At 45.1% G+C, this 24,680-nt stretch overlaps 1 protein-coding gene across 1 annotated transcript in view; it reads left to right on the forward strand.

The window, feature by feature from the left end:
* The window catches only part of HYDIN (HYDIN axonemal central pair apparatus protein), a 454,160-nt gene that overhangs the window by 157,888 nt on the left and 271,592 nt on the right, over positions 1 to 24,680 (forward strand). Inside the window, exons 10-11 of the mRNA XM_084644216.1 lie at positions 15,379 to 15,478; positions 21,038 to 21,156. Coding sequence (XP_084500342.1) covers positions 15,379 to 15,478; positions 21,038 to 21,156 — 219 coding nt within the window. The remainder of the gene's footprint in view (positions 1 to 15,378; positions 15,479 to 21,037; positions 21,157 to 24,680) is intronic.

Here is a 24,680-nt window from a genome sequence, read left to right on the forward strand (position 1 = left end):
AATCCAACATCTCCTTTCTAATAAAATATATGAAACTAAATCTTTCTGAGTAAAGTAGTCAAATTCTATGCTCAGTTACTCCATTGTTTGTCTGGAATAATGCCACTTATGACCATAGAGCAGTGGTCTCCAACCTTTTTATGCCCAAAATCACTTTTTGAATTTAAGGGCACCCCAGAGTCTAACCTTCACCATCACTCGCTGTCCCCCGCCCTCACTCACTTTCACCAGGCTGGCAGAGGGGGTTAGGGTTTGGGAGGGGGTGCGGGCTCTGGGCTGGGATGAGGACTTCACAGTGTGGGAGGGGACTCTGGGCTGAGCCTGGGGCAGGAGGCTGGGGTGAAGGAGGGGATGAGGGCTGCAAGCTCTAGGAGGGAGTTTGGAGGGGGTTCCAGGCTGGGGCAGAGTGTTGGGGTGCAGGATGGGGTATGGGATGCAGGCTCTGAGAGGGGGTTACAGGCTGGGGCAGAGTGTTTGGGTTCATGAGGTGGTCCAGGGTGCTGGCTCTGGGAGGGGGTCAGGGATGGGGTTTGGGGTACAGGAGGAGGTTTGGGATGCAGGAAGGGTTCAGGGTGCTGGCTCTGGTAGAGAGCTCAGGGCTGGGGTGGCTCCCAGTCAGTTGCGCAGCATGGCTGCTGCTAAGGCAGGCTCCCTGCCTACCCTGGCCCCACGCCTCTTCCAGAAGGGGCCAACATACCCCTACAGCCCCTGGGGGCGAGCAGCACATGGCTCCGCTCACTTCCCCTCTTTGCAAGCACTGCCTCACAGCTCCCATTTGCCACAGCTCCCCATTCCCAGCCAATGGGAGCTGCAGGGGCAGTGCTTGTAGGCAGAGGCAGTGAGCAAAGAGGGAGACCTCAGCTCCCCCACCCCTGGGCCCGCGGGGCCATGCTGACTGCTTCCAGGAGCGTCGCGGGACTGGGGCAGGCAGCACATGGCTCCGCGCAGTGCTCCTCTCTGCAAAAGCCACCCCCACAGCTCCCATTGGCCACAGCTCCCTGTTTCTGGCCAATGGGAGCCAAGGGGTGGTGCTTGTAGGCAGGAGCATCATGTGGAGGGAGACCCCCCCCGCCCCTGGGGCCGCGGGGCTGCGCTGACCGCTTTCGGGAGTGGTGTGGGGCCGGGGCAGGCAGTCTTAGCGGCAGCCCTGCTGTGCCGCCGGAGATTGCGATCGACTGGGAGATCCTCGAGGATTGACCAGTCCATCGCAATCGACTGGTTGGTGACCACTGCCATAGAGCTACTCCAGACTGACACTGCTGTAATTGAGAGCAGATGCTGTGCAGTCATTGTATCAGTGGCGTATACTGCACTCAGTGTGAGTGGGGCAGTGGAGCTTTACCAAGGTCACACAGCAGGCCAGTGGCAGAGAGCGGAATAGGATGGCTCCAACCTATTGTGTGCAAAAGTGCCTGAGTCCCATTTTCAAAAGCAATCTAGTCCTAGATCTTCAAAGGTGTTTAGGCTCCTGACTTTCACTGTGAGGCAGTGAGACTTCGGCTTCCAAGTGCTTATGTCACTTCTGAAAATGTGCTTTAGAAAACTACTCTTGGTCACTGTGCAGGCAATGATTGGGGGCAGCATGTAGAGTACAGACAATGTACTAAGAACAGGAGGACTTGTGGCACCTTAGAGACTAACAAATTTATTTGAGCATAAGCTTTTGTGAGCTTCAGCTCACTTCATCGGATGCATGTAGTGGAAAATACAGTGGGGAGATTTATATACACAGAGAACATGAAACAATGGGTGTTACCATACACACTGTAACCAGAGTGATCAGGTAAGGTGAGCTATTACCGGCAGGAGAGCGGTTGGGGGTACGGGACTTTTTGTAGTGATAATCAAGGTGGGCCATTTCCAGCAGTTGACAAGAATGTCTGAGGAACAGTTGGGGTCTGGGGGGGGGAATAAACAGGGGGAAATAGTTTTACTTTGTGTAATGACACATCCACTCCCAGTCTTTATTCAAGCCTAAGTTAATTGTATCTAGTTTGCAAATTAATTCCAATTCAGCAATCTCTCCTTGGAGTCTGTTTCTGAAGTTTTTTTGCTGAAGAATTACCACTTTTAGGTCTGTAATCGAGTGACCAAAGAGCCTGAAGTGTTCTCCGACTGGTTTTTGAATGTTATAATTCTTGACGTCTGATTTGTGTCCATTTATTCTTTTACGTAGAGACTGTCCAGTTTGGCCAATGTACATGGCAGAGGGGCATTGCTGGCACATGATGGCATATATCACATTGGTAGATGTGCAGGTGAATGAGCCTCTGATAGTGTGGCTGATGTGATTAGGCCCTATGATGGTGTCCCCTGAATAGATATGTGGACAAAATTGGCAACAGGCTTTGTTGCAAGGATAGGTTCCTGGGTTAGTGGTTTTGTTGTGTGGTGTGTGGTTGCTGGTGAATATTTGCTTCAGGTTGGGGGGCTGTCTGTATGCAAGGACTGGCCTGTCTCCCAAGATCTGTGAGAGTGATGGGTCGTCCTTCAGGATAGGTTGTAGATCCTTGAAGATGCGTTGGAGAGGTTTTAGTTGGGGGCTGAAGGTGATGGCTAGTGGCATTCTGTTATTTTCTTTGTTGGGCCTGTCCTGTAGTAGGTAACTTCTGGGTACTCTTCTGGCTCTGTCAATCTGTTTCTTGACTTCAGCAGGTGGGTATTGTAGTTGTAAGAACGCTTGATAGAGATCTTGTAAGTGTTTATCTCTGTCTGAGGGGTTGGAGCAAATGCGGTTGTATCATAGAACTTGGCTGTAGACAATGGATCGTGTGGTGTGGTTTGGATGAAAGCTGGAGGCATGTAGGTAGGAATAGTGGTCAGTAGGTTTCCGGTATAGGGTGGTGTTTATGTGACCATCATTTTTTAGCACCATAGTGTCCAGGAAGAGGATCTCTTGTGTGGACTGGTCCAGGCTGAGGTTGATGGTGGGATGGAAATTGTTGAAATCACAGTGGAATTCCTCAAGGGTTTCTTTCCCATGGGTCCAAATGATGAAGATGTCATCAATGTAGAGCAAGTAGAGTAGGGGCATTAGGGGACGAGAGCTGAGGAAGCGTTGTTCTAAGTCAGCTGTAAAAATGTTGGCATACTGTGGGGCCATGCGGGTACCCATAACAGTGCCGCTGATTTGAAGGTATACATTGTCCCCAAATGGGAAATAGTTATGGGTGAGGACAAAGTCACAAAGTTCAGCCAGCAGGTTTCTCGTGACATTATCAGGGATACTGTTCCTTATGGCTTGTAGTCCATCTTTGTGTGAAATGTTGGTGTAGAGGGCTTCTACATCCATAGTGGCTAGGATGGTGTTTTCTGGAAGATCACCGATGGATTGTAGTTTCCTCAGGAAGTCAGTGGTGTCTCGAAGGTAGCTGGGAGTGCTGGTAGCGTAGGGCCTGAGGAGGGAGTCTACATAGCCAGACAATCCTGCTGTCAGGGTGCCAATGCCTGAGATGATGGGGTGTCCAGGATTTCCAGGTTTATGGATATTGCGTAGCAGATAGAATACCTCTGGTCGGGGCTCTAGGGGTGTGTCTGTGTGGATTTGTTCTTGTGCTTTTTCAGGGACAATGCACTGTATAAATAGCAGTGTAGACGGTGAGGCATGGCTTAGATGAGTAGAGAAGAGTAGAGAGCCCTGCATTCCTGAACCCCCAGTGTATATACCCTTCATGGGAGGTCTGCATGCCCAAGCAGTGTCTCTCATGTCTACCACTATTTTTAGCAGTGTAATGGCTCAGTGCCTCCCCACTGCTGGAGCTTTCCCCTGCTGAAGTGAAAGGCTCTGGCATGGGGAGGCAGCAGGGAAAGGCTCTGGCAGCTCCCACTCCTGCTCTGTACTCTACACACCGCCATTAAGTGTAGTCATAAAAGTAGCATCCTACTCACTAAGGCACAAGTCCACTGATGATACTGTAGCTAAATGATTTGCAGCAGCTCTATTGTACAAACAGGTACTGCCATTTTTAATTCCCTTCTTACTTTGCACCTTCCCGTTTTCTCCGATTGTTTCTTGTTACCATTTCAAAATATCACAATTTTGCTCATCTACTCCCAACGCTTTTGCACTCTCATTCTCTGTCTTTGTTTTTCTGACTCGTTGTCATTTAAAATCCCACTTCTGCATCTCTCTCCTTATTGGTTCTAGTGCTATTGGGTTTAGGCTTTGCATTGAGGAAAGCATCCAGATCTTGACTAAATATAGCCTCTTCCTAAAGGTAGATATGGATTTGGCTGTAAAGGCATCTGCTGAAGCTGTGTGTGTGGTTCATTAGATCAGGTCAGCCCCTCTGCCCTTATTTGCCGGTGTTGTTGTGTTTAGAGAAATGGCCATAGAAATGTTGATGGATACAGAGTTAACTTGACTGACAATAAAAAGGAAAAAAGATCAATAATGTCTTAATTATCATGTGAATAATAAACATTTTGAGCAGCCTTTCAAGCCTGTGGAAAACAAACTGTTACGCAGCTCTGACTTTCTGACTGCATCTCGCATTTGGTTTAATTTATTTCTGCAAATAGACGTGATATGTCAGCAGCAACAGCTGTGGTAGAAGCCCAGGTGGCTACCAAAGACATTGATCTCCCTTTTTGCTGCAGATTTTTTTTTCCAGCATACGGTGCCATTAGCTGTGAGTCACATTGGGAGCACGAGGGAGCTGACTCCTTGGAAATGGAAACCAAGGAGGACAGGGATTTTCTACCATCGCACTGTCCTTGACAAGTCACCACTATCTTGTCATTGCCTTCCTGATTAATGCTGATCCTCTGGAAATCTGCCTTTCCAGGTTGTGACAGTGCTGCCATTTTTGTAGTACAGCAAGGCAAGGAGAGGCAAGTGTGTATAGGAATTGTTAGTATTCCAGAGGCTCTCCAAATCAGCTGGAGAGCTGAGAGGCTTGGTTAGTGGCACTCACTAGAAGAAGAGGCCTTTTCCGATCAAGTCTCTGCCGGGAGGAGTCACCCCTATTGTGAGTGATAGCGTCCATCCAACAACCCCACTGGGTTTTCAATGAGGCTTCAGTTACTTGTGGGAAAAACACAGGACAGGTGTTGGGTTTTTGTACTCCTTTTTTTATGATGGGTCTGAAGGGATGTGCTTTGCAGTCAATAGCTCCTCCTCGAGCTCCATTCCCAGCTCTATTACTTATTTTCTGTGTGGCTTTGGACACATGACTTCACCTCTCTGCATCAGTTTCACCCTTCTATAAATGATATTAGCCATGCTCTATCTACCTCCCATGCGGGCTGTGTGAAGCTAAATCAGTGAGGGCCAACTTTACACAATGGCCTTTCATTATTATTGTCAGAGCTGGTGGGAGTCACTGGCTTTTTTTGAGAGTTCTAGGTGCTCAGGATCTCTGAAAATCAGGCCCTAGATGTCTGAGGGTAGGCACTCAAAGGTAACAACCACTTCTAGATATGTGGCCCGTAACATCCATAGAGTGCTTTGGACTTGTAGAGGGCTATATGTGCTGCACATTGCTTAGAATGCCTGTATTGCACTGCTTTACAACATATGTAACAAAGCCAGGTAACACCACATGTGTAACACCAGCAGACCCCGGTTGTCAGCAGGCAGGATTGAATGTGGGACCTCTGGAGCTAAATACATAAGCCTCTACTGCATGAGCTAAAAGCCATATAGCTATTAGCTAAAGCTGTAGAGCAGACTCATTAACTCTCTCTAAGTGATCTCGGTGCTACTAGAGGGGACAGGACACCACACCCAGAAGGTGTGTGGGTTACACTTGTGGGTTACACTTGTTACTCCTTTTGTGCTGTATCTCGCTACAATACCTCTTTGCATTGTATACCATGTGGCAGTTGTATCTTGTCTCTGACTGCCATTAAGCCATATACACTAAAATATCATGCTTGCAGTTTTGTATCTGTTATTTCTTTAGGAGTAGGTGTCGCCCGTAGCATTCCACATGTTGATTCAAGTATCGTCCTATAGAGGACTTGGCTGCCCAAGCTAACCTATCCTCATCTAAAAACACATATACCTGTACCAGCTAGTCTCAAACGGTATGTAGTGAAGCATAGTCTTTTAAGCAGTAGTTCCTGTTTTCCTGTGGCTTTACAAACCAGCATCTAAAACTCCACCTGGAGACTAACAGCCAGCCAGAGCAGATCCTGATCATTGGTGTCATATCCTTCTAACACAATGCTCTGCCAAATAAGCACGCCTATGCATTTCTACAGCAGTATCAGTCTCCAAATAGCTTTCAGGTGCAGCCCCAGGTACAGCACATTCCAATGGTCTAATCCTGAGATAACAAAAGCATGGATAACAGTGTCAAGGCCTGCATCCAAAAGGAAATGTAATAACTTCCTAGCCAGATACATGGCAGGTCCATCTCTTTTTTTTGGAGCATGCACTCTGAAAGCTTCCTTGAAAGGTTACCTTGAGCTAGCTGGACTGAATGAGAAGCCATATAACATTCTTTACTATCCAGTACACTGGACAGATATTCCCTGCCTAAAACTGTCCTTGGTGCTCCACCTGAATCAGAATATTTCCTCCAATTGTCTGGCTTAGGACGACCCAGTGCTGTTTTTGCCCAGCTGTATGAAGTTCAGTACAAACTCTTACAAAATGCTGTGGATCTATTGGAGATTGGTATAGATGCCATAATGGAGGAAGTGGGGGGACAAAGGAAATAAAAGAGGAGCTAAATGCATAGGGCCAAGTCCACCCCTGGTGCAACTCCAATTCAATCCATGCAGCCTATGCTTTGCAAGTCTATTCACAGCAGAAGGAAACCTGTGGTGAACAGAATTAGAGCAGATGGCATTAGAAATCCAGAGGAACTGCCCCATCACTGCACCATGACACAGACCACAAGCAGATGGGAGTCACCCAAGGGTATTACAGGAGTGAGGGGGTGGCACTTTCAGACTCAAACTCATGGATATTGAAGTTGTCATAGAGCAAAGGCAGAGAACAAAGAGCATTTAGGGAGGCTGATGTAAAGCTAGTTTTTAAAAAAGAGCAGCAGGTGTGATGCTAGTAACTGCAGATTAGTTGATTTGATCTCTGTTCCAAGTAATATAGTTAAATCAATCATTAGGGATAACATGGTAGGGTGGTTTAGATGGAAATGAATTGCCAGGCAGACATCAGCTTTGGTTTATAGAAGGCTAAATCTTGTCAGCTAAATCTGATTGACTTTTGTGAAAGGCTGATGAAATAGGTAAAGGAAAAGCAGACATCACCATTTGATAAAGCGTTTGATAAAATGTCACATAGAAATCTTGTAGATAAAGCTAAGAAGACAGGCATTGATAATCTGGATTACAAATCGGCCATTGGGAAGGCCGCAGAGGGCAGTTGCATATGAAAGGAAAGGAGTGGGGTCTTGCATTGCTGGGGGTTGGGATCCATTCCAGTTTATACATAAGGCATTTGGAAGGCAGGACAAGCTGTAGACGGTACAAACTACCAAGGATGTCAGGGATCATCAAGGGGATGTAAACAGAGCAGCGAAACCCAGCATACTGGAGAGCAACAGCCTTGATGTTACATTTTGGTGGGGTGATAGTGAGTGTCAAGGTTCCTTCCCCACTCTGAACTCTAGGGTACAGATGTGGGGACCTGCATGAAAGCCTCCTAAGCTTCCTTTTACCACCTTAGGTTAAAACTTCCCCAAGGTACAAATTAATTTTACTCTTTGCCCTTGGAATTTCCACTGCCACCACCAGACTTTAACTGGGAAAACGTAGTTTGGACACGTCTTTCCCCCCCAAATCCTCCCAACCCTTGCACCCCACTTCCTGGGGAAGGTTTGGTAAAAATCCTCACCAATTTGCATAGGTGACCACAGACCCAAACCCTTGGATCTGAGAACAATGAAAAAGCATTCAGTTTTCTTACAAGAAGACTTTGAATAGAAGTAAAGGAATCACCTCTGTAAAATCAGGATGGTAGATAACTCACAGGGTAATTAGATTCAAAACATAGAGAATCCCTCTAGGCAAAACCTTAGGTTACAAAAAAGACACACAGACAAGAATAGTCATTCTATTCAGCACAGCTCTTTTCTCAGCCATTTAAAGAAATCATAATCGAACACATACCTAGCTAGATTACTTACTAAAAGTTCTAAGACTCCATTCCTGTTCTGATCCCAGCAAAAGCAGCATACAGACAGACCCAGACCCTTTGTTTCTCTCCCTCCTCCCAGCTTTTGAAAGTATCTTGTCTCCCCCTTGGTCATTTTGGTCAGGTGCCAGCGAGGTTACCTTTAGCTTCTTAACCCTTTACAGGTGAGAGGATTTTTCCTCTGGCCAGGAGGGATTTTAAAGGGGTTTACCCTTCCCTTTATATTTATGACAGTGAGTGACGAAGGATTACATGGCAATGGGGAGCCAGCTGGTTGTCTCCAGGCATTTGAAAGTTTGGGTTTTTACTAGGTGTGGCATTTCTGTAAAGGAAGCACTGCACTGTTTGAGAGTGTTAGCCAGACTCCCTTCAATACACTTGTGATGGGTTCAGTCACAGAGACCCCCTTGGGACTGTCACCTGATGTGCTGAAATTACCTCTGAGCCAGTTTTCCCTGCCATCTTGGGACTCCTGAACCTTGCCTTGTTGAGCCAGACATGCTAGCCAGCTGCAAACACAGACCCAGGTCTGGTCCACGCCCCCAAAGCTGCAGATTTTAACCAAAAACTGCTCAGCAGGTCACCTATCTCCAGCACCCAGACACCCTGTTCCCAATGGAATCCAAACCCCAAATAAATCCATTTTACTCTGTCTAAAGCTTATACAGGGTAAACTCATAAATTGTCTGCCCTCTTTAACACTGATAGAGAGATATGCACAGCTGTTTGCTCCCCCAGGTATTGGTCACTAACTCTGGGTTAATTAATGAACAAAAGTGATTTTATTAAATATAAAAAGTAGGATTTAAGTGGTTCCAAGTAATAATGGACAGAACAAAGTTTGTTACCAAGCAAAATAAAACAAAACATACAAGTAAAAAGAAAAGGAGTACTTGTGACACTTTAGAGACTAACCAATTTATTTGAGCATGAGCTTTCGTGAGCTATAGCTCACTGTAGCTCATGAAAGCTCATGCTCAAATAAATTGGTTAGTCTCTAAGGTGCCACAAGTACTCCTTTTCTTTTTGCGAATACAGACTAACACAGCTGTTACTCTAAAACATACAAGTGTAAGCCTATTACATTAAGAAACTGAATACAGGTAAATCTCACCCTTAGAGATGTTCCAGTAAGCTTATTTCACATACTAGACTTCTTCCTATCTGGGCCCAGTCCTTTCCCCTGGTACAGTTCTTGTTAATTCCAGCTCAGGTGGTAACTAGGGTATTTGTCATGACTGGCAGCCGCCTTTGTTCTGTTCCACCCCCTTATATATCTTTGACCTAAGGCATGAATCCTTTGTCTCAATCTGGGTTCCCACCCCTCGTTCTAAATGGAAAAGCACCAGGTTAAAGATGGTTTCCAGTTCAGGTGACATGATCACACGTCACTGTAAGACCTCCTTCTTCATTACTCAGGAGCTGGAGGACAGGTCCACAGGCAGGCTGGCAGCTAAACAAACCCATTTGCAGGTCGTTGATTCTGAAGCAGCCTTAATGGCTTCCACTTAACATGTTTACATTGGCAATCAAGTTTATGTCTTATTCCCCTAATGCCAGACCTAGAACTCGTACCTGTGAACAAATGGGATGACCACACTCAGTAGATCATAATCATTGTAATGATACCTTACAAGAGACCTTTTGCATGAAGCATATTCCAGTTACATCATATTCACACTTATAAGCATATTTCCATAAACATATGGAGTGCAATGTCACAACACTTTCAACCTTCACTCTTAAGCAAATATTTTCTTTGGGAGTGTCAGGTGATAAGTTCACTTTCTCCCATGTCCACCCCCTCCCTTTTCTACATATTTCTCTCCTGTGTCTGCTTTTCCATCACTGCAGGCCAAAACAAAAATCACCGCAGTTGGCCGGGGTACCTGGAAATGAATGCAATACCGGGAGATTCCCAGCAAATTGAGCCATGTGGCCCCACCGTCTTCCTTCACCTTTCCTCCTAGCCAGGTCCAGTCTATGTTCAGAAAATCCAGCAGGCTCTCTGTCCACTCAGCCTCTGGAACTCACCCTATCTCCCCACCATTCAGATAGTTGGTGTTGTTACCCAGGGCTTTCAGAACCCAAAGCAGTGGCAACTTAACTGTTTTTCTCCAGGCGGTGTGAGGAATAAATCAACGGGTGCACAGCTCATCCATCTAATAAATGATTGGCACAAGCAAAGTCTGAAATGGTTCTGAGGGATCAGTGGCCAGGCTTCAGGGGGGGCCCTCCTTCCATCTGACTGCAGGGGAACATAGGTGTCAAATCCTTGCCCAAAGGAAAGCTTCCTCGAACTACTTCAAAGCACACTTTCTAACTAAACTTTTTATAATTTTTCTCCTAACAAAGCACATGATTCATAATAGCCTCTAATAGGCTAACAATTTTCCTAGCAATTGCCAATAACAATTCATTATTCTCCTTATCAGCAAAGCATTTCTCGTCATAACAACAATAAAACTTACATATTAGAGACACCTAAAACCAAGGTCATTGTCCAAACAATCCTTCTATTTTCATGGAACTTTCACTTCTTGTCCCAACTTCCCATTCTGCTAACAAAACTGCAAACATGCAGTTATTTGGCCTTGCCTCTGAGGCCTAAGATTTTCCTAGCTATGTGATGTGTGGTTTTCAGCTGGCAGTGGCTTAACATATAAAATTGCTGACTGTAATACTGTCAAATTCTGGGGTACACTAAAGAATGTCAAATTCTGGAGTAACAGTTTACCATCTGTTTCTAGAGCAAGGAGGGAATCTGGTTTAATTGGGCTACAGGCCAGGACCCCTGGGTTCCATTGGCTCCCTGTGTGACCCTTTGGGAAGTCACCGAGGGGAAGTCATAATCATATTTTAAAGGTATTGCCCCTTTTTGATCAACTGCTAGTCAAGGTTTGGGGCCCTGGGAATATTCCAGCTGGGAGCATAAATTGATGGAGTCTGGTATGCTATTTGATGCAATGTTGTTTATTTACAACGAATGTACAAAGTTATGTGTCTCTGAACTCAGAAGCCACTGAATAAAAGGAGCAGATTCGTTAGCTTACAGCCCTCAAGTCTCTTTAGCAAACATGAGACCCAAAAGTTCTCTCTTGCTTTCTCCAGAGTCACATTTGCTTTCTTGCCTCTTTCTCTCTCTGTGTGTTCTTGTCCTCAGTTTTTGTGTAATCTCTCTTCTCTCACACACATACTCCTACCCAAAACAAAGCTCAGTCAAAAGCTCCTGGGCAAGTTCATACAGCTCTGTTGTCTTTGGGGGTGGCTTACGCTTACAGTTGTGTTAATTGAAGGGTGAATTCACATCTATCAACCTCAATGGGGTTTTAACTCAACCCGTAACAAGGTTTAGCCCAGGTCATAACAACATTTAGGTGTCTAACTTCCTGAATGGGATGTCGATGCCTAAGGGCTTGTCTACACTGGCAATTTACAGCGCTGCAACTCTCTCGCTCAGAGGGGTGAGTGAAAAAACACCCCTGAGCGCAGCAAGTGTCAGCACTGTAAAGGGCAGTGTAGTCAGGGCCCCAGCTCTGGGAGCCGCGCCCCTCGTGGAGGTGGGTTTTTTAGAGCGCAGGGGGAGCTCTCTCCCAGCGCTCTGCCATGACTACACAAGCCACGTTAAAGCACGGCTGCAACGGCGCTTTAGCGCTGCCCGTGTAGACTAGCCCTGAGTATCTTTAAAAATCTGGCCCTTCGTTTTTCTGTGCCTCAAGAGCCCCAGCAAATGGGGGTTCTGAGGATAAATCCAGGAAAGACTGGGAGGTGCTCATATACTAGGGTAATGGGGCCAAAGAAGTACCATAGGATAGACAGAGAGATTCCCAGCTCTGACGCTGACGTGCTGTTTGATCTTGGGCAAGAACCGCTCTGTGTCTCAGTTTCCCTATAGCAGAAAACAGGAAGAAAACCATGTTTTCCTCACAGCAGGATTGTGAAGCGACATTTGTTAGAGTTTGTGAAGTGCTCTGAAAAGCTCTGATGGAAGCAGCTGTTTTTTAATGTAGCCCTTTTTCCTAGTTCCTCCTTTCAACAAAATGCAGTGTGTCTTTATTCACAGCCAGCAGCGTTAGTGTCCAGGTTGTGCTAAAGATTCAAGTGCCCAGAGTATGAATCTCACATGGCACCATAGCTTACCTCTCCTTACCTTGATTGCCTTAATTTAGGTGGTAAATAACCATTCACAATCCACAGGCCAGTCACTTTAAATCCAAATCTGTTACCAGTGGAGAAGAACTGCTATTTGTTTTGGGGGGCACTAATGACAAGACTAAATTGGTGTGGCCTGAGAGCACCTGCTGACTCTGGCCTATTTACCACGTCTATCCCTGGCTCTTGACTCAGCCTCCCAAACCTAGATTTATGTGTCCTGTTATGTCTGTCTCCCTATCAGTCCCATTACTGAGCTCGGAAACAGCAGGGTAAGAGCGTAGTGTCAGTCATAACTGTGTCACAGATGTGCTGGCCTTGGATTTCATCAAATCCCAAAGTCAGCCAAACCCACTCAGCTAGAAAACCACACTGTTGTTAGCAAGGGCACCTGTATGTTTAAATTCTCTCTCTCTTCTGTATGCGTTTGTTTTTGCTTATGAGTTTCATTGCGCTTTCTTCCATGACACCTGTCAGCCTTTGAGTAATGAGCAAGCCAGCTTGAGGAGAGTGGGTTTTAGGGCCAAGATGTCTGAACAGACCATTGAGCTCGACTGGCTCGCAATCCACACTAAAGCAACAGTAAAAGGCACTTTGTTGTGCAGTCAGTCCGAGAGCCTGAGCCTGCACCATTATAGTTACAGGGAGATTTTCCATTGCTTTGAATGGAAGCAGGATCAAGCCCTAAATGTCCCAAGCCTGATTTGGATTTCACCAAAGTGTAAATAACCCCAGTGAAATCAATGCAAGAGTGATCATAACTGGACAATATCCATTTATGATGATGGAATGATCAGATTTTGATGAGCTCTGGGAAGCATTCCATTGGAATTTTTGCATTTACTGCTGTGTAGGTCTAAGGAACTGAGTTTCCTTGACACAGCTCCTTTTCTGATGTTTTTAAAGCCTGCTGTGCTGTGGTGAACATATCGCCACCTTCACTCCCCTGAACGGGGGGGGGGGAGGGGGGAGAAATACCTGCCCTGAAGCAAGTTGCCATGGCTGAAAGGTGAGGCTGAGAGTTGGGACTCACAAAGGAGTAGTGTTTGGGCTATGGCAGAGGCCCTGGGTTCAGGGGGGAAAGCACACTGCCTGGACCCTGGCCTGAGAGGACTCTTGCTCCTGGGCTGAATAGCACAGATGTTAACAGACACAGAATTTAGCTTGCTTTGGACTCACTGGGCTGACGTTATGGTGATGATTCCTGGTGATTGGGGAGATTTTGCTGCAAGTTAACCCTTCCAGCCATCTAGAGGAAATCTTGTTTGACATCTCCAATTGTGTTGTAACTGGCTTTGTGAAGCCCGAAGTCTGCTGAACCCTGACAACCCCACTGAGAAGGCCCTAGGCCCTGACATAACTGTCCATAATCCTTGGCACACATAGACCCACACTGACACGCACCATCACCAGTTTTCTGTCTTGTACGGGAGGCCCTACAAACGCTAATGAAGAAAATACCATGGATTCCTCAGGGTAACAGTTTTCAGTTGTCATTCGCTTTCCTCTTTCCAGTGGCAACATCGGTGTTCCAGTTGTAAGCCTACAGGCATCCTGTTTTCCTCTGCTTTACATCCCCATCTTTTCTAATACCTCCATCATAATCACTGTCCTTCTAGCCAGAGGTTAAGGTGATTTTCTCATCTTAGTGTAATGGCTGGTGTGAGGGAGTTTTACACTCCAGCTTGCCATGAACTAAGTGTTCATGTAGACAAGCACTCTTTGCCTTTGAGGGACAGAATTGGTGGGCTCTGCAGCTCTCTGCTCTGAGGATCACGACAACCAGGATGGAGAGTCAGACCTTACTGCTTAGCCACTGAGTCAGCCCTGACATAGTCCTTTTAAAGAGAAATGTACAAAGTCAGAGAGCTGTTAAGATGTACATTAAACCTCATACAGTAGATAGTGTGGCAAACAAAATTAGCTGCATACTGCATGTGTCCATACACCTGCTCTGGGAATAGACTGCCAGGATGTGAAGTGATAGAGTTAGTTATATTTAACTGGAGGAATAGTAGAACAAAGAGCACTGAATAATTATTACAGACTTGTTTTAACTAAGCCAGGGAAAACTATCATTTGTGTTTCAGTTTACCTCTTCTTCTGCTAGATTAAAGCCTCAGACAACTTGGGCTGGGTTTTGTTTTGTTTAGAGCCATTGGGACAGATTTGACTTTTAGTTAAACTTGTGTAAATCCATGATAACTCCTTGGAAGTTGTTGAATCAGGGTGAGATCAAAATTGGGCCCAATGGCTCTATAATGAAATGAGATGCTTTATGGTTTGCAAGTAGTATGCAGTATTGTTGTACCCGTGTCGGTCCCAGGATATTAGAGACAAGTAGGGTGACCAGATGTCCCAATTTTATAGGGACATTCCCGATTTTTGGGTCTGTTTCTTATATAGGCTCCTATTACCCCCCCCACCCCTTCCCGATTTTTCACATTTGCTGTCTGGTCATCCTAAAGACAAGGTGGGCGAGGTAATATCTTTTATTGGACAAAGTTCTGTTGGTGAAAGAGACAAGCTTTCGAGCTTACTCAGAGCTCTTTTATTCATAACTTTGCTAGACACTAAAAATCATGGACTGAATAGAGACACTGACTATTACAACAATCTGTAACCCCAACCAACTGCTCCCCCCCACTTTCTTTCATGTTAACAGGTCACTTTACCTTGAATGGTTCCTTGAAACATGTATTAATTACTTATGCTAAACAATTTGTTCCACCTTGTTTTTAGCTGTGACACTCTGATTAAGTTTCCCAAACCTGAAGATGAACTTTGTGTAAGCTTGAAAGCTTGTCTCTCACTGATAGAAGTTGGTCCAATAAAATATATTACCTCACCCACTTTGTCTCTCTATGGTTTACAAGGTCAGTCTCTTAAATTTCTCTAGTATGCTTAATCAGGTAGTAGTATCGGGATATAATATTCATGCTATCCTTGTTATTTGTTGGTAGAAACCTGTAACATGAAGTGCTCTTAATAAGGAAGTTATATTTACAGTATGTTTTTTAGTAAATCCAAATGGCTTCATGCCTTCAGTTTTTCCTTTTTTTTTTCTTTTTTAACTTGTGTATCTGTAGTTGAAACTGCGCTATTCTTTTTTGTTTTAGGAGGGAGATGTTTGGCCAAATTCTACAGCTGAAATTAATGTGATCTTTAAGCCCCGAGAAGCCAAAGTCTATCATAGGACCATCTACTGTGACATCTCAGGTACAGCATTTCCAAAGGCACAATAAGCATAACATACTAGTGTGGTTGGTTTTCATGTCATGGGATTGCCAACATTAGCTCTGGTGTGAGGCTTTCCGGTGGTGCTAAGCTACTCCAGAGGCAAGCTTCAGGATGCAATGTCTGGAAGTCACTAACTACACAGAGCTCATCTAGGTCGAAGTAAGGTCTGTCATTGTGTTATATGGACCACATAATATAGTAGCTTTCACTCTCAAATTTTCAGACAGTTACAAACTTGGCCTGTGGCTCCCAATCATTGCCTGGACTATGGCTCATATGGCATGACTGCATGGATGGCAGGGCCCCATCCTAAAGTCTTGCCACGCAGCCAAGCAGCAGCCCCTCTCCCTGAGCAGTCTTGCAGAGCTTTATGGAATGGATTGGCATGTGGCAGTACTATCAGGACCAAGTCCTGTAATCCTAATGCTTCTCTCCATACATGTGGGTGGAGAGGAGGAAAAGTGAGTCTAGATGCATCCAGCCCCCTGGGGACCGAGTGCAATGCTTTCCAGGCCCAGTGCAGTGGTGGCTACCAAGGATTTGCAGCTGAGAGCCGCCTAAGTCCTGCTCCCTTTGTGACCGTATGCACATCTCAGCTGACACTGGCATGGAAGCGTCTTCTGATAGAAGTGACTGATTCACTGTCCCTGCCTAATGACAGGTTTCAGAGTAGCAGCCATGTTAGTCTGTATCCGTAAAAAGAAAAGGAGGACTTGTGGCACCTGAGAGACTAATAAATTTATTAGAGCATAAGCTTTCGTGAGTACTCCTTTTCTTTTTGTCCCTGCCTGTTACCCCTTGTGGAGACAGCCATTAAACTCTGCTGTCTAAAACCAGCACGAAACATTCCTGGAACTGGGCGGTTCCTCTGGGGCTTGATGTCTGTCCTGCTCAGCTTGCTGTAAGGCACTCCTCTTGAGCTGGAGGCTGTGGAGATGGAACACTGTGGGTTTCCTAGTGGAGTATTTCCCTGCCTGTGGGTTTCTGAGATGGAGGGGAACATCAGGCCCTTGATCTGTTGGCAGCCAAACTCCCGTTGAGCTGCTGGATAGTACAATCTATGGTCTGTGCACAGTCATTTGTTGACTTCCATAAGGCTTTAAGCTAAAGGATACAGATGTCATGCAAGTACTTTTTATTTACATAGTAATTGCATATGATTTACTTGGCAAACATCACCTCCAGTAATTAAAGAGGGCTTCTGTTAACAAACTGTCTTCCCAGCTGCCAGCTGCAAGGGTTGGTCTTCACTTCTCAGCCCTACTGAAGGAAAGATTTGTTTGAAAAGCCCTTGCCCAGGAACCCATGTTTAACATTCTGCTCCTTAGCCTGGGCTTCTAGGTCTACCACCAGTGGAGTATTACTCAACTTTCTACTGGAGTCCCCCAGTATGCTGCAAAGGGAAGAGGCTTTTTCCTTGCTGACATCTGGAACAAAATATAGCACTAAGGGAAGAGCCTTAATAAATGGGAAGATTGCAGAGGGAAAGGAGAAAGAAGGAAAGCTGCTGCATGATGCAAGATATTTACAGGCGAGGGAAATCCACCCAGTTAGACTGACAGTAATAGCAGAACTAGAACTCAGCAAGTAATTGCAATGATTAAGAGGAGGGATGGTCTTGTCATTAAGGCACTGGATTGGAACTTGGGAGATCTTTGTTCTTCCACAGCTTCCCACTGTGTGAGCTCAGGCAAGTCACTTAATCTTTCTGTGCCCCAGCAGTCCATCTGAAAAATGGCAATAACAAACCTTCCATTGTCTTAACTATAAAAAGAAAAGGAGTACTTGTGGCACCTTAGAGATGAACAAATTTATTTGAGCGTAAGCTTTCGTGAGCTACAGCTCACTCAAATAAATTTGTTCGTCTCTAAGGTGCCACAAGTACTCCTTTTCTTTTTGTGAATACAGACTAACACGGCTGCTACTCTGAAACCTGTCTTATAAGATCTTCAAGGCAGGGACCGTCACAATGGGGTTCTGATCTTGGCTGAGGTCTCCAGGGGTAACTATAATGCAAATAATAATCTTTAATCAATTATTTATTGAATTTTGCTTCATATTCTAGTTCAAAAATTTCTCATGTGTTCTCAACTTTCCTCAGTGAATAATGCACAGAGTGCTTGCAAGCAGCCCATTATGAATCTTTGCAGTTCTTACTTTATTGGGCCCTGATCTTGCAGAAGAATGATGCAGGCAAATCTCTGCACCCATATGAGTGGGACTCTGCATAGGTCCACTTGCACAGGGGCCTTGGCTCATTACTCAGTGTCGTTTCTGTCTCTGGATCAGGTGACTGCATAACTAGCCAATACAGCACAGCTTGCAAATTTGACAGTTAAGGAGAGAGGCCATTTGAAATTTGCTTTTGGCAAATATTTGAGCTCAGAATAAGCTTTTCTAGGTATACATGCTAGTAAACTTAAGCTCTGAGTGTTTGTAGAAAACAAACATGGAAGAGCTGAGAACAGTCCAATTAAAATTCACTTTCAGATTTGACTGAGTATGTACAGAGATTTCTTCCACTTTTCCATTAGCTCAACACAGCACAAATCAGGGTTCTGTACCCTGTGAGGTAAATCAGGAGGTATTAAGGAAAGGAAGTAGCCTTTTCACAGGTAAGATTGCAACCAGCTTCCATTGTAAAGCCCTATTTTAGCACCCCTTGTCGGACTGAGCTCTAAATTAGATCTTCTTAGTTCATTATGGAAAAGTTCCATTGGATTCCTGAGTCTAGTGCCAGTCACTCGTTTAATTTAATAGTCTAGTGCTATGTCCATCCCACTTATCTGAACTGTAAAGAATAGCTAAAATGAAAGCTATAAAGAAACCACAAAATATGTTTTTCCATAAACAAAAATTTGTATTTAAAAACCAGGTTAAATTTGTTAAATGACTACAGTCTCCTTGCCTATTGTGTCATTTATGAAACCCAAGGACTTAAAAGCAAGGAAGTGACCATTTAAGGTCACTATAAATCTTACACCCACACCAACCTGGATTAACCAACGTGTCCTCTATGCACTTGCACAGGGCTTCCATCTCAGGGGACCCCCCAACAACCAGGAAAATACCCCACAACTGAACAGCGCTGTGTCCCCTTGCACCAGAGTGCAACACCACTCACTCAAATTTGGCCCACCCCCCTCCCCACCCTGCCCCTTCCACGATGGAGGGAGGGGTGGCTGTGCCAAACCTGAGGGGTGCAAGGGCGTGTGAGTGCAGTGCAGGCTGCAGGAGTGAACGGAGCTGCCCGGCCAGGATTGGAAGGATCCACCCGAGCCTGGGGTGGGAGCAAAGCACTGAGCTGGGGGCAGAGGGCGCCGGTGAGTGCTTAGGAAACTCTCAGAGATGGTGGGTGCGGGGGTAAGGGTGAGCAGCAGGTGGGCTATGGGGTGAGGGGTTGGGAGTGAGTGGGGGATGGTGGAGGGAGTGGAGAATGTTGGGGGGATGGAGGTGGGGGCCAGCACGTTGGGGGTGAGCAGGGGATGGTGGCGGCTGTGGCCAGTGGCATTAAAGTATTGGGAGCTGGGGTGAACGGGATGTATGTCAGCGCTGCTGGGATGTGTGTGAGGGCGGTCAGGATAGGTGGGGCTGGTAGAGGGCTGATGGTGTATATGTGGGTTGGGAGGGGGATTCCAAGGGCTGTGGGGGATGGGAGGGGGATTCAGGGGGCTGTAGGGGATGGAAGGGGGATCCAGGGGGCTGTGGGGAGTTGGAGCGGGATTCAAGGGGCTGTGGGGGATGGGAAGGGGATCCAGGGACTGTAGGGAATGGGAGGAGGATTCAGTGGCTGTATGTGGAGCAAGAGGGGCATTCAGTGGGAAGTGGGGGGTAGGAGGGGCATTCAGGGGGCTGTGCATGGAGCAAGAGGGGCATTCAGGGGTGTGTGAGGGGCTTTCAGGGGTCTCTGTGTGGGTTGAAGAGAGAGGGGCATTCTGGGGCCTGTATGGGACAGGGGTGCTTGATTGTCTAGTTTAGGGAAGATGGGGGACCTAATTTCCATAGTGCACAGGCCCCCACAATTCTGTAATGGGGCCTGTGCCCACATATTATTCCCATCAAATTCAAATGGCTATAGGGCAATTCACTAGCATGCATGGAGTCCAAGTAAGATTTGACAATGCTGGCAGACAATTCTATGGTAAACTAACTAAAGATTTATTAGCTAAGAAAAAAGAATTACAGTTTCTGAGAGATTAAAGCAGGTAAAATATAACAATAGGTAAATTACAGTTTGTAACTCCAAATGGTGGAAGTAATGTAATAAACTGCCAGTTTCCCAAAAGTCTTTCAGGGCTACTTAGAATTATTCTGGGAATCTTTGTTTTCTCTTTCAGTTATTCTGTCCTGTTAGAATCCAAACAGTCCAGAGAAAAAGGATCTTTCTTTGAATCCGTATGTATAGTCTCTTCACACAGAAAGCAAGCTGAGAGTGTTTCTATTAACATGGCCTTTTCCTTTAATGATGGTTAGTGAGGAAAGCACTTAGACCTTTGACCTCTGACTATATATATAATGACCTCTTGCTGTGAAATTAGCATTTCTGTTAAAGTCCTTAAGTCCTTCATTAGCCTTTCACAAGATTTCTTTGATGGGTAAGTTAGTTACAAGGTTATTAGCAACTGTCTGTATTCGCAAAAAGAAAAGGAGGACTTGTGGCACCTTAAAGACTAACCAATTTATTTGAGCATGAGCTTTCGTGAGCTACAGCTCACTTCATCAGATGCATTCAGTGGAAAATACAGTGGGGAGATTTATATACATAGAGAACATGAAACAATGGGTGTTACCATACACTCTGTAATGAGAGTGATCAGGTAAGATGACCTATTACCAGCAGGAGAGTGGGGGGACAGGGATGGGACCTTTTGTAGTGATAATCTAGGTGGGCCATTTCCAGCAGTTGACAAGAACGTCTGAGGAACAGTGGTGGTGGTGGGGAATAAACATGGGGAAATAGTTTTACTTTGTGTAATGACCCATCCATTCCCAGTCTTTATTCAAGCCTAAGTTAATTGTATCCAGTTTGCAATTGTATCCCTTCCCCCGCTCCGCTATCCTGCTGGTAATAGCTCACCTTACCTGATCACTCTCATTACAGTGTGTATGGTAACACCCTTTGTTTCATGTTCTCTGTGTGTATAAATCTCCACATTGTATTTTCCACGGAATGCATCTGATGAAGTGAGCTGTAGCTCAAGAAAGCTTATGCTCAAATAAATTTGTTAGTCTCTAAGGTGCCACAAGTCCTCCTTTTCTTAGTTACAAGGGTGTTTACCATGTAAATGTTTGCTATTCCATTGTGACAGGAACAGATAAGCAAAAACAATACCAGTAGCATTTCACTAGTTTTCATGAAGTTTAAACATCTGAATATACACTTATACATCTAACCATTACTTTGATCTACAGAAATGAATTGACCTGAATACACTCTAGCATGGCCTAGTCAGCCAGAGTCACACTGGGCTTAGATAGGATTGACCCAGTCTGGCAATTCCTGTGTTTTGTGTATTGAAAATGGGATCTTCTTCACAGGCCGTGAGACCCGGCTCCCCCTGCGCATCAAAGGGGAAGGGATGGGCCCCAAGCTCCTCTTCAGCTTCGACCAGCTAGATATTGGAAAGGTTTTTGTTGGGTCAACACACAGTTATGAGGTAAGCAGATAGGGCAGTGCTGATAGGCCCATGGCATGTAGACTATAGAGTACTGACTGCTTACTGTACAGCCAAAGGTGAGGTAATCCTACAGAGTATGGAGACTCATGAACCCCAGAGCTTTTGGTAACTGGGTCATTTTGATTTGAGAGTGGCTGGGTGTCCTCAGTGCAAGCTCAGAATGAGCAAACCCCGGGTTTCATCTACATGGTGTGAATGGTGTGTATGTTTCCAGAAGTGACCTCTGCCTACTTCTGGGTGCACGTTTCTCCTTGCAGTATCCTTAGTGCAGGGTTCCTATGTCTGATGTGTTTTGTGGCTTGAGCAGCACTTTATGCATTAAAATAGCATGAGGACATAGCTACTCCTCTGCAAAAAGACTCCAGTGACTTCAGTAGGCTTTGGTTCAGGCCTTAAATGCAATGCACCTTTGTGCTATGGCTGTTAAGAAGACACGGTGTCCAGGTCTACACTACAAAGTTTTGTTGATCAGGGTGTAAAAATCCATGCCCATAGCTGATGTAGTTCTGCCGGCAAACCCCCCAGTATAGATGCAAATGTGCTGACAGAAGAGTTCTTCTGTCAGCATTGCTGATGTTGTTAGGGGAGATGGTGGTACTATGTCGGCAGAAGAATGCCTCCTGTCAGCATACATGGTGTCTATGCTTGAGGGCTATGCTGACATAGGTTTTGTACAATAGACATGGCTAATAGCTGGAGCATTCAAACAACCCTCAATTCAGTACATCCTACAGATTCCTGAGGTTAAGGGAAATGCCACCTCGTCTATTTTCTTTTCTATGAGAGGAAAGTGATCAGGAACAGCCAGCATGGATTCACCAAGGGAAGGTCATGCCTGACTAATCTAATCGCCTTTTATGATGAGATTACTGGTTCTGTGGATGAAGGGAAAGCAGTGGATGTATTGTTTCTTGACTTTAGCAAAGCTTTTGACACGGTCTCCCACAGTATTCTTGTCAGCAAGTTAAGGAAGTATGGGCTGGATGAATGCACTATAAGGTGGGTAGAAAGCTGGCTAGATTGTCGGGCTCAACGGGTAGTGATCAATGGCTCCATGTCTAGTTGGCAGCCGGTATCAAGTGGAGTGCCCCAAGGGTCGGTCCTGGGGCCGGTTTTGTTCAATATCTTCATAAATGATCTGGAGGATGTTGTGGATTGCACTCTCAGCAAATTTGCGGATGATACTAAACTGGGAGGAGTGGTAGATATGCTGGAGGGGAGGGATAGGATACAGAAGGACCTAGACAAATTGGAGGATTGGGCCAAAAGAAATCTGATGAGGTTCAATAAGGATAAGTGCAGGGTCCTGCACTTAGGACGGAAGAACCCAATGCACCGCTACAGACTAGGGACCGAATGGCTCGGCAGCAGTTCTGCAGAAAAGGACCTAGGGGTGACAGTGGACGAGAAGCTGGATATGAGTCAGCAGTGTGCCCTTGTTGCCAAGAAGGCCAATGGCATTTTGGGATGTATAAGTAGGGGCATAGCGAGCAGATCGAGGGACGTGATCGTTCCCCTCTATTCAACATTGGTGAGGGCTCATCTGGAGTACTGTGTCCAGTTTTGGGCCCCACACTTCAAGAAGGATGTGGATAAATTGGAGAGAGTCCAGCGAAGGGCAACAAAAATGATTAGGGGTCTGGAACACATGAGCTATGAGGAGAGGCTGAGGGAGCTGGGATTGTTTAGCCTGCAGAAGAGAAGAATGAGGGGGGATTTGATAGCTGCTTTCAACTACCTGAAAGGGGGTTCCAAAGAGGATGGCTCTAGACTGTTCTCAATGGTAGTAGATGACAGAACGAGGAGTAATGGTCTCAAGTTGCAGTGGGGGAGGTTTAGATTGGATATTAGGAAAAACTTTTTCACTAAGAGGGTGGTGAAACACTGGAATGCGTTACCTAGGGAGGTGGTAGAATCTCCTTCCTTAGAGGTTTTTAAGGTCAGGCTTGACAAAGCCCTGGCTGGGATGATTTAACTGGGAATTGGTCCTGCTTCGAGCAGGGGGTTGGACTAGATGACCTTCTGGGGTCCCTTCCAACCCTGATATTCTATGATTCTATTGACTGCAAATTACCACTTGCAAATGACTCTGAATGCTGTTCACTGCCCATCAATCTCTTCCCACCCCTTTCTCTCTTTGCAATGAGGACTTTAGAAATAAATCTGAAAGAGTTAAGAGTTTCTGCAAGTGAAGCAAATATTAGCAATGGCATCAAATATTAGCAAAAATGAAAAGCACAGCAACCTAAAGAGGTATTAAATGAGGTAATGCATCATGTTGGACATTTTTGAAAGCCCCACTGTGGCGGGGAAGGACATGCTTAAGGTGTTTCTTAACAGAAGTATTTTGTACTCTGTGCATTTTTAATGCTGATGCCTTATTGCTTCTCTCTCTATCAATTTATTATTTTCCTTACTTGAGAAAAATTTAAACAACTAGATGTTGCCCTTAGTCAGTGCTGTTTTTGGCAGCTACACAGAGAGTAAACTTCAACTTAGGGGTAGCTTATATTAGGACCTGGTATAACTAAGGAGTAAAATACATGAAAGTGTGTATGATTATTTTTATTCTTTCCTCAATGAGGAATAGGAGGGTGTGCAACTATTCTTTGCAGCAGTACCAGAATTTAAAAAAACAAGGCACATTTTCATGCTTCTCCCTCAATTTCTTTGCTAGATTCTACAAGGACAAAAGGGAGAGAGATATTGTAAAACAGGTGAAATGTGTCTGTGGAAATGGCAGGAAGTCACCCTGCAGCACTGAAGAAATTTATAATTTTGCCTAAGGCAAACTTAATCAGTGAAACAATGTGTTTGTTGATAGTAGTGGGGACTTTTTGACTAGTATAAAGGGTATGATCTGGAGAGAAGCTGAGGCCTACATCTCTTATTCGAGACAATGGGATTTGTGGGTGCTCAGCAATTTACAGAATCCAGCCCCAAGCTTACAATTTGTCACAAACAATTGCGAAAGTCTTAGATTGTGGTTGTGAATATTTATGAGATTAAAATTGTTTGGAACAGGTCATGCCGATATTTGCCCTCCTTGTTCACTGGCCTTTGTAGTTTAGCTAAGACAGAGCTGATCCAACAAGATAAAGGAAAATAAAAGAGGGTCTGTATTGAACCCCAGTACTTTTGGATACTTCTGAAATTAGCAATAATTGGGTTTCTGAGTACTACTTGGCTTTGTACAATAAACAGCAGGTGCCCTCGTCACATAAAAATAAAGGTGTCCAGCAAAATAAGATAAGTAGGTTAATAAAAATGAACTCATAATATTTTGCATTTCTGTATTATAGAAGCTTTCACCAGAGGACCCCAAAGTGCTTTTCAAAGGAGGGATAAACAACCATTTAATAAATACAATAATAGTTCCCAAGAAAGGATGTCTGAAAAATGCGTCTATCTATCTATCTCTCTCATCATGACAAGGTCATATTTTTTCTGTTCGCAATCTGGTTTATGCTCCCAGATCTAAACAACAACAGTGGGCATTATCA

This window comes from Lepidochelys olivacea (assembly GCF_965140295.1).
Source record: "Lepidochelys olivacea isolate rLepOli2 genome assembly, chromosome: 12".
NCBI lineage: Eukaryota > Metazoa > Chordata > Testudines > Cheloniidae > Lepidochelys > Lepidochelys olivacea.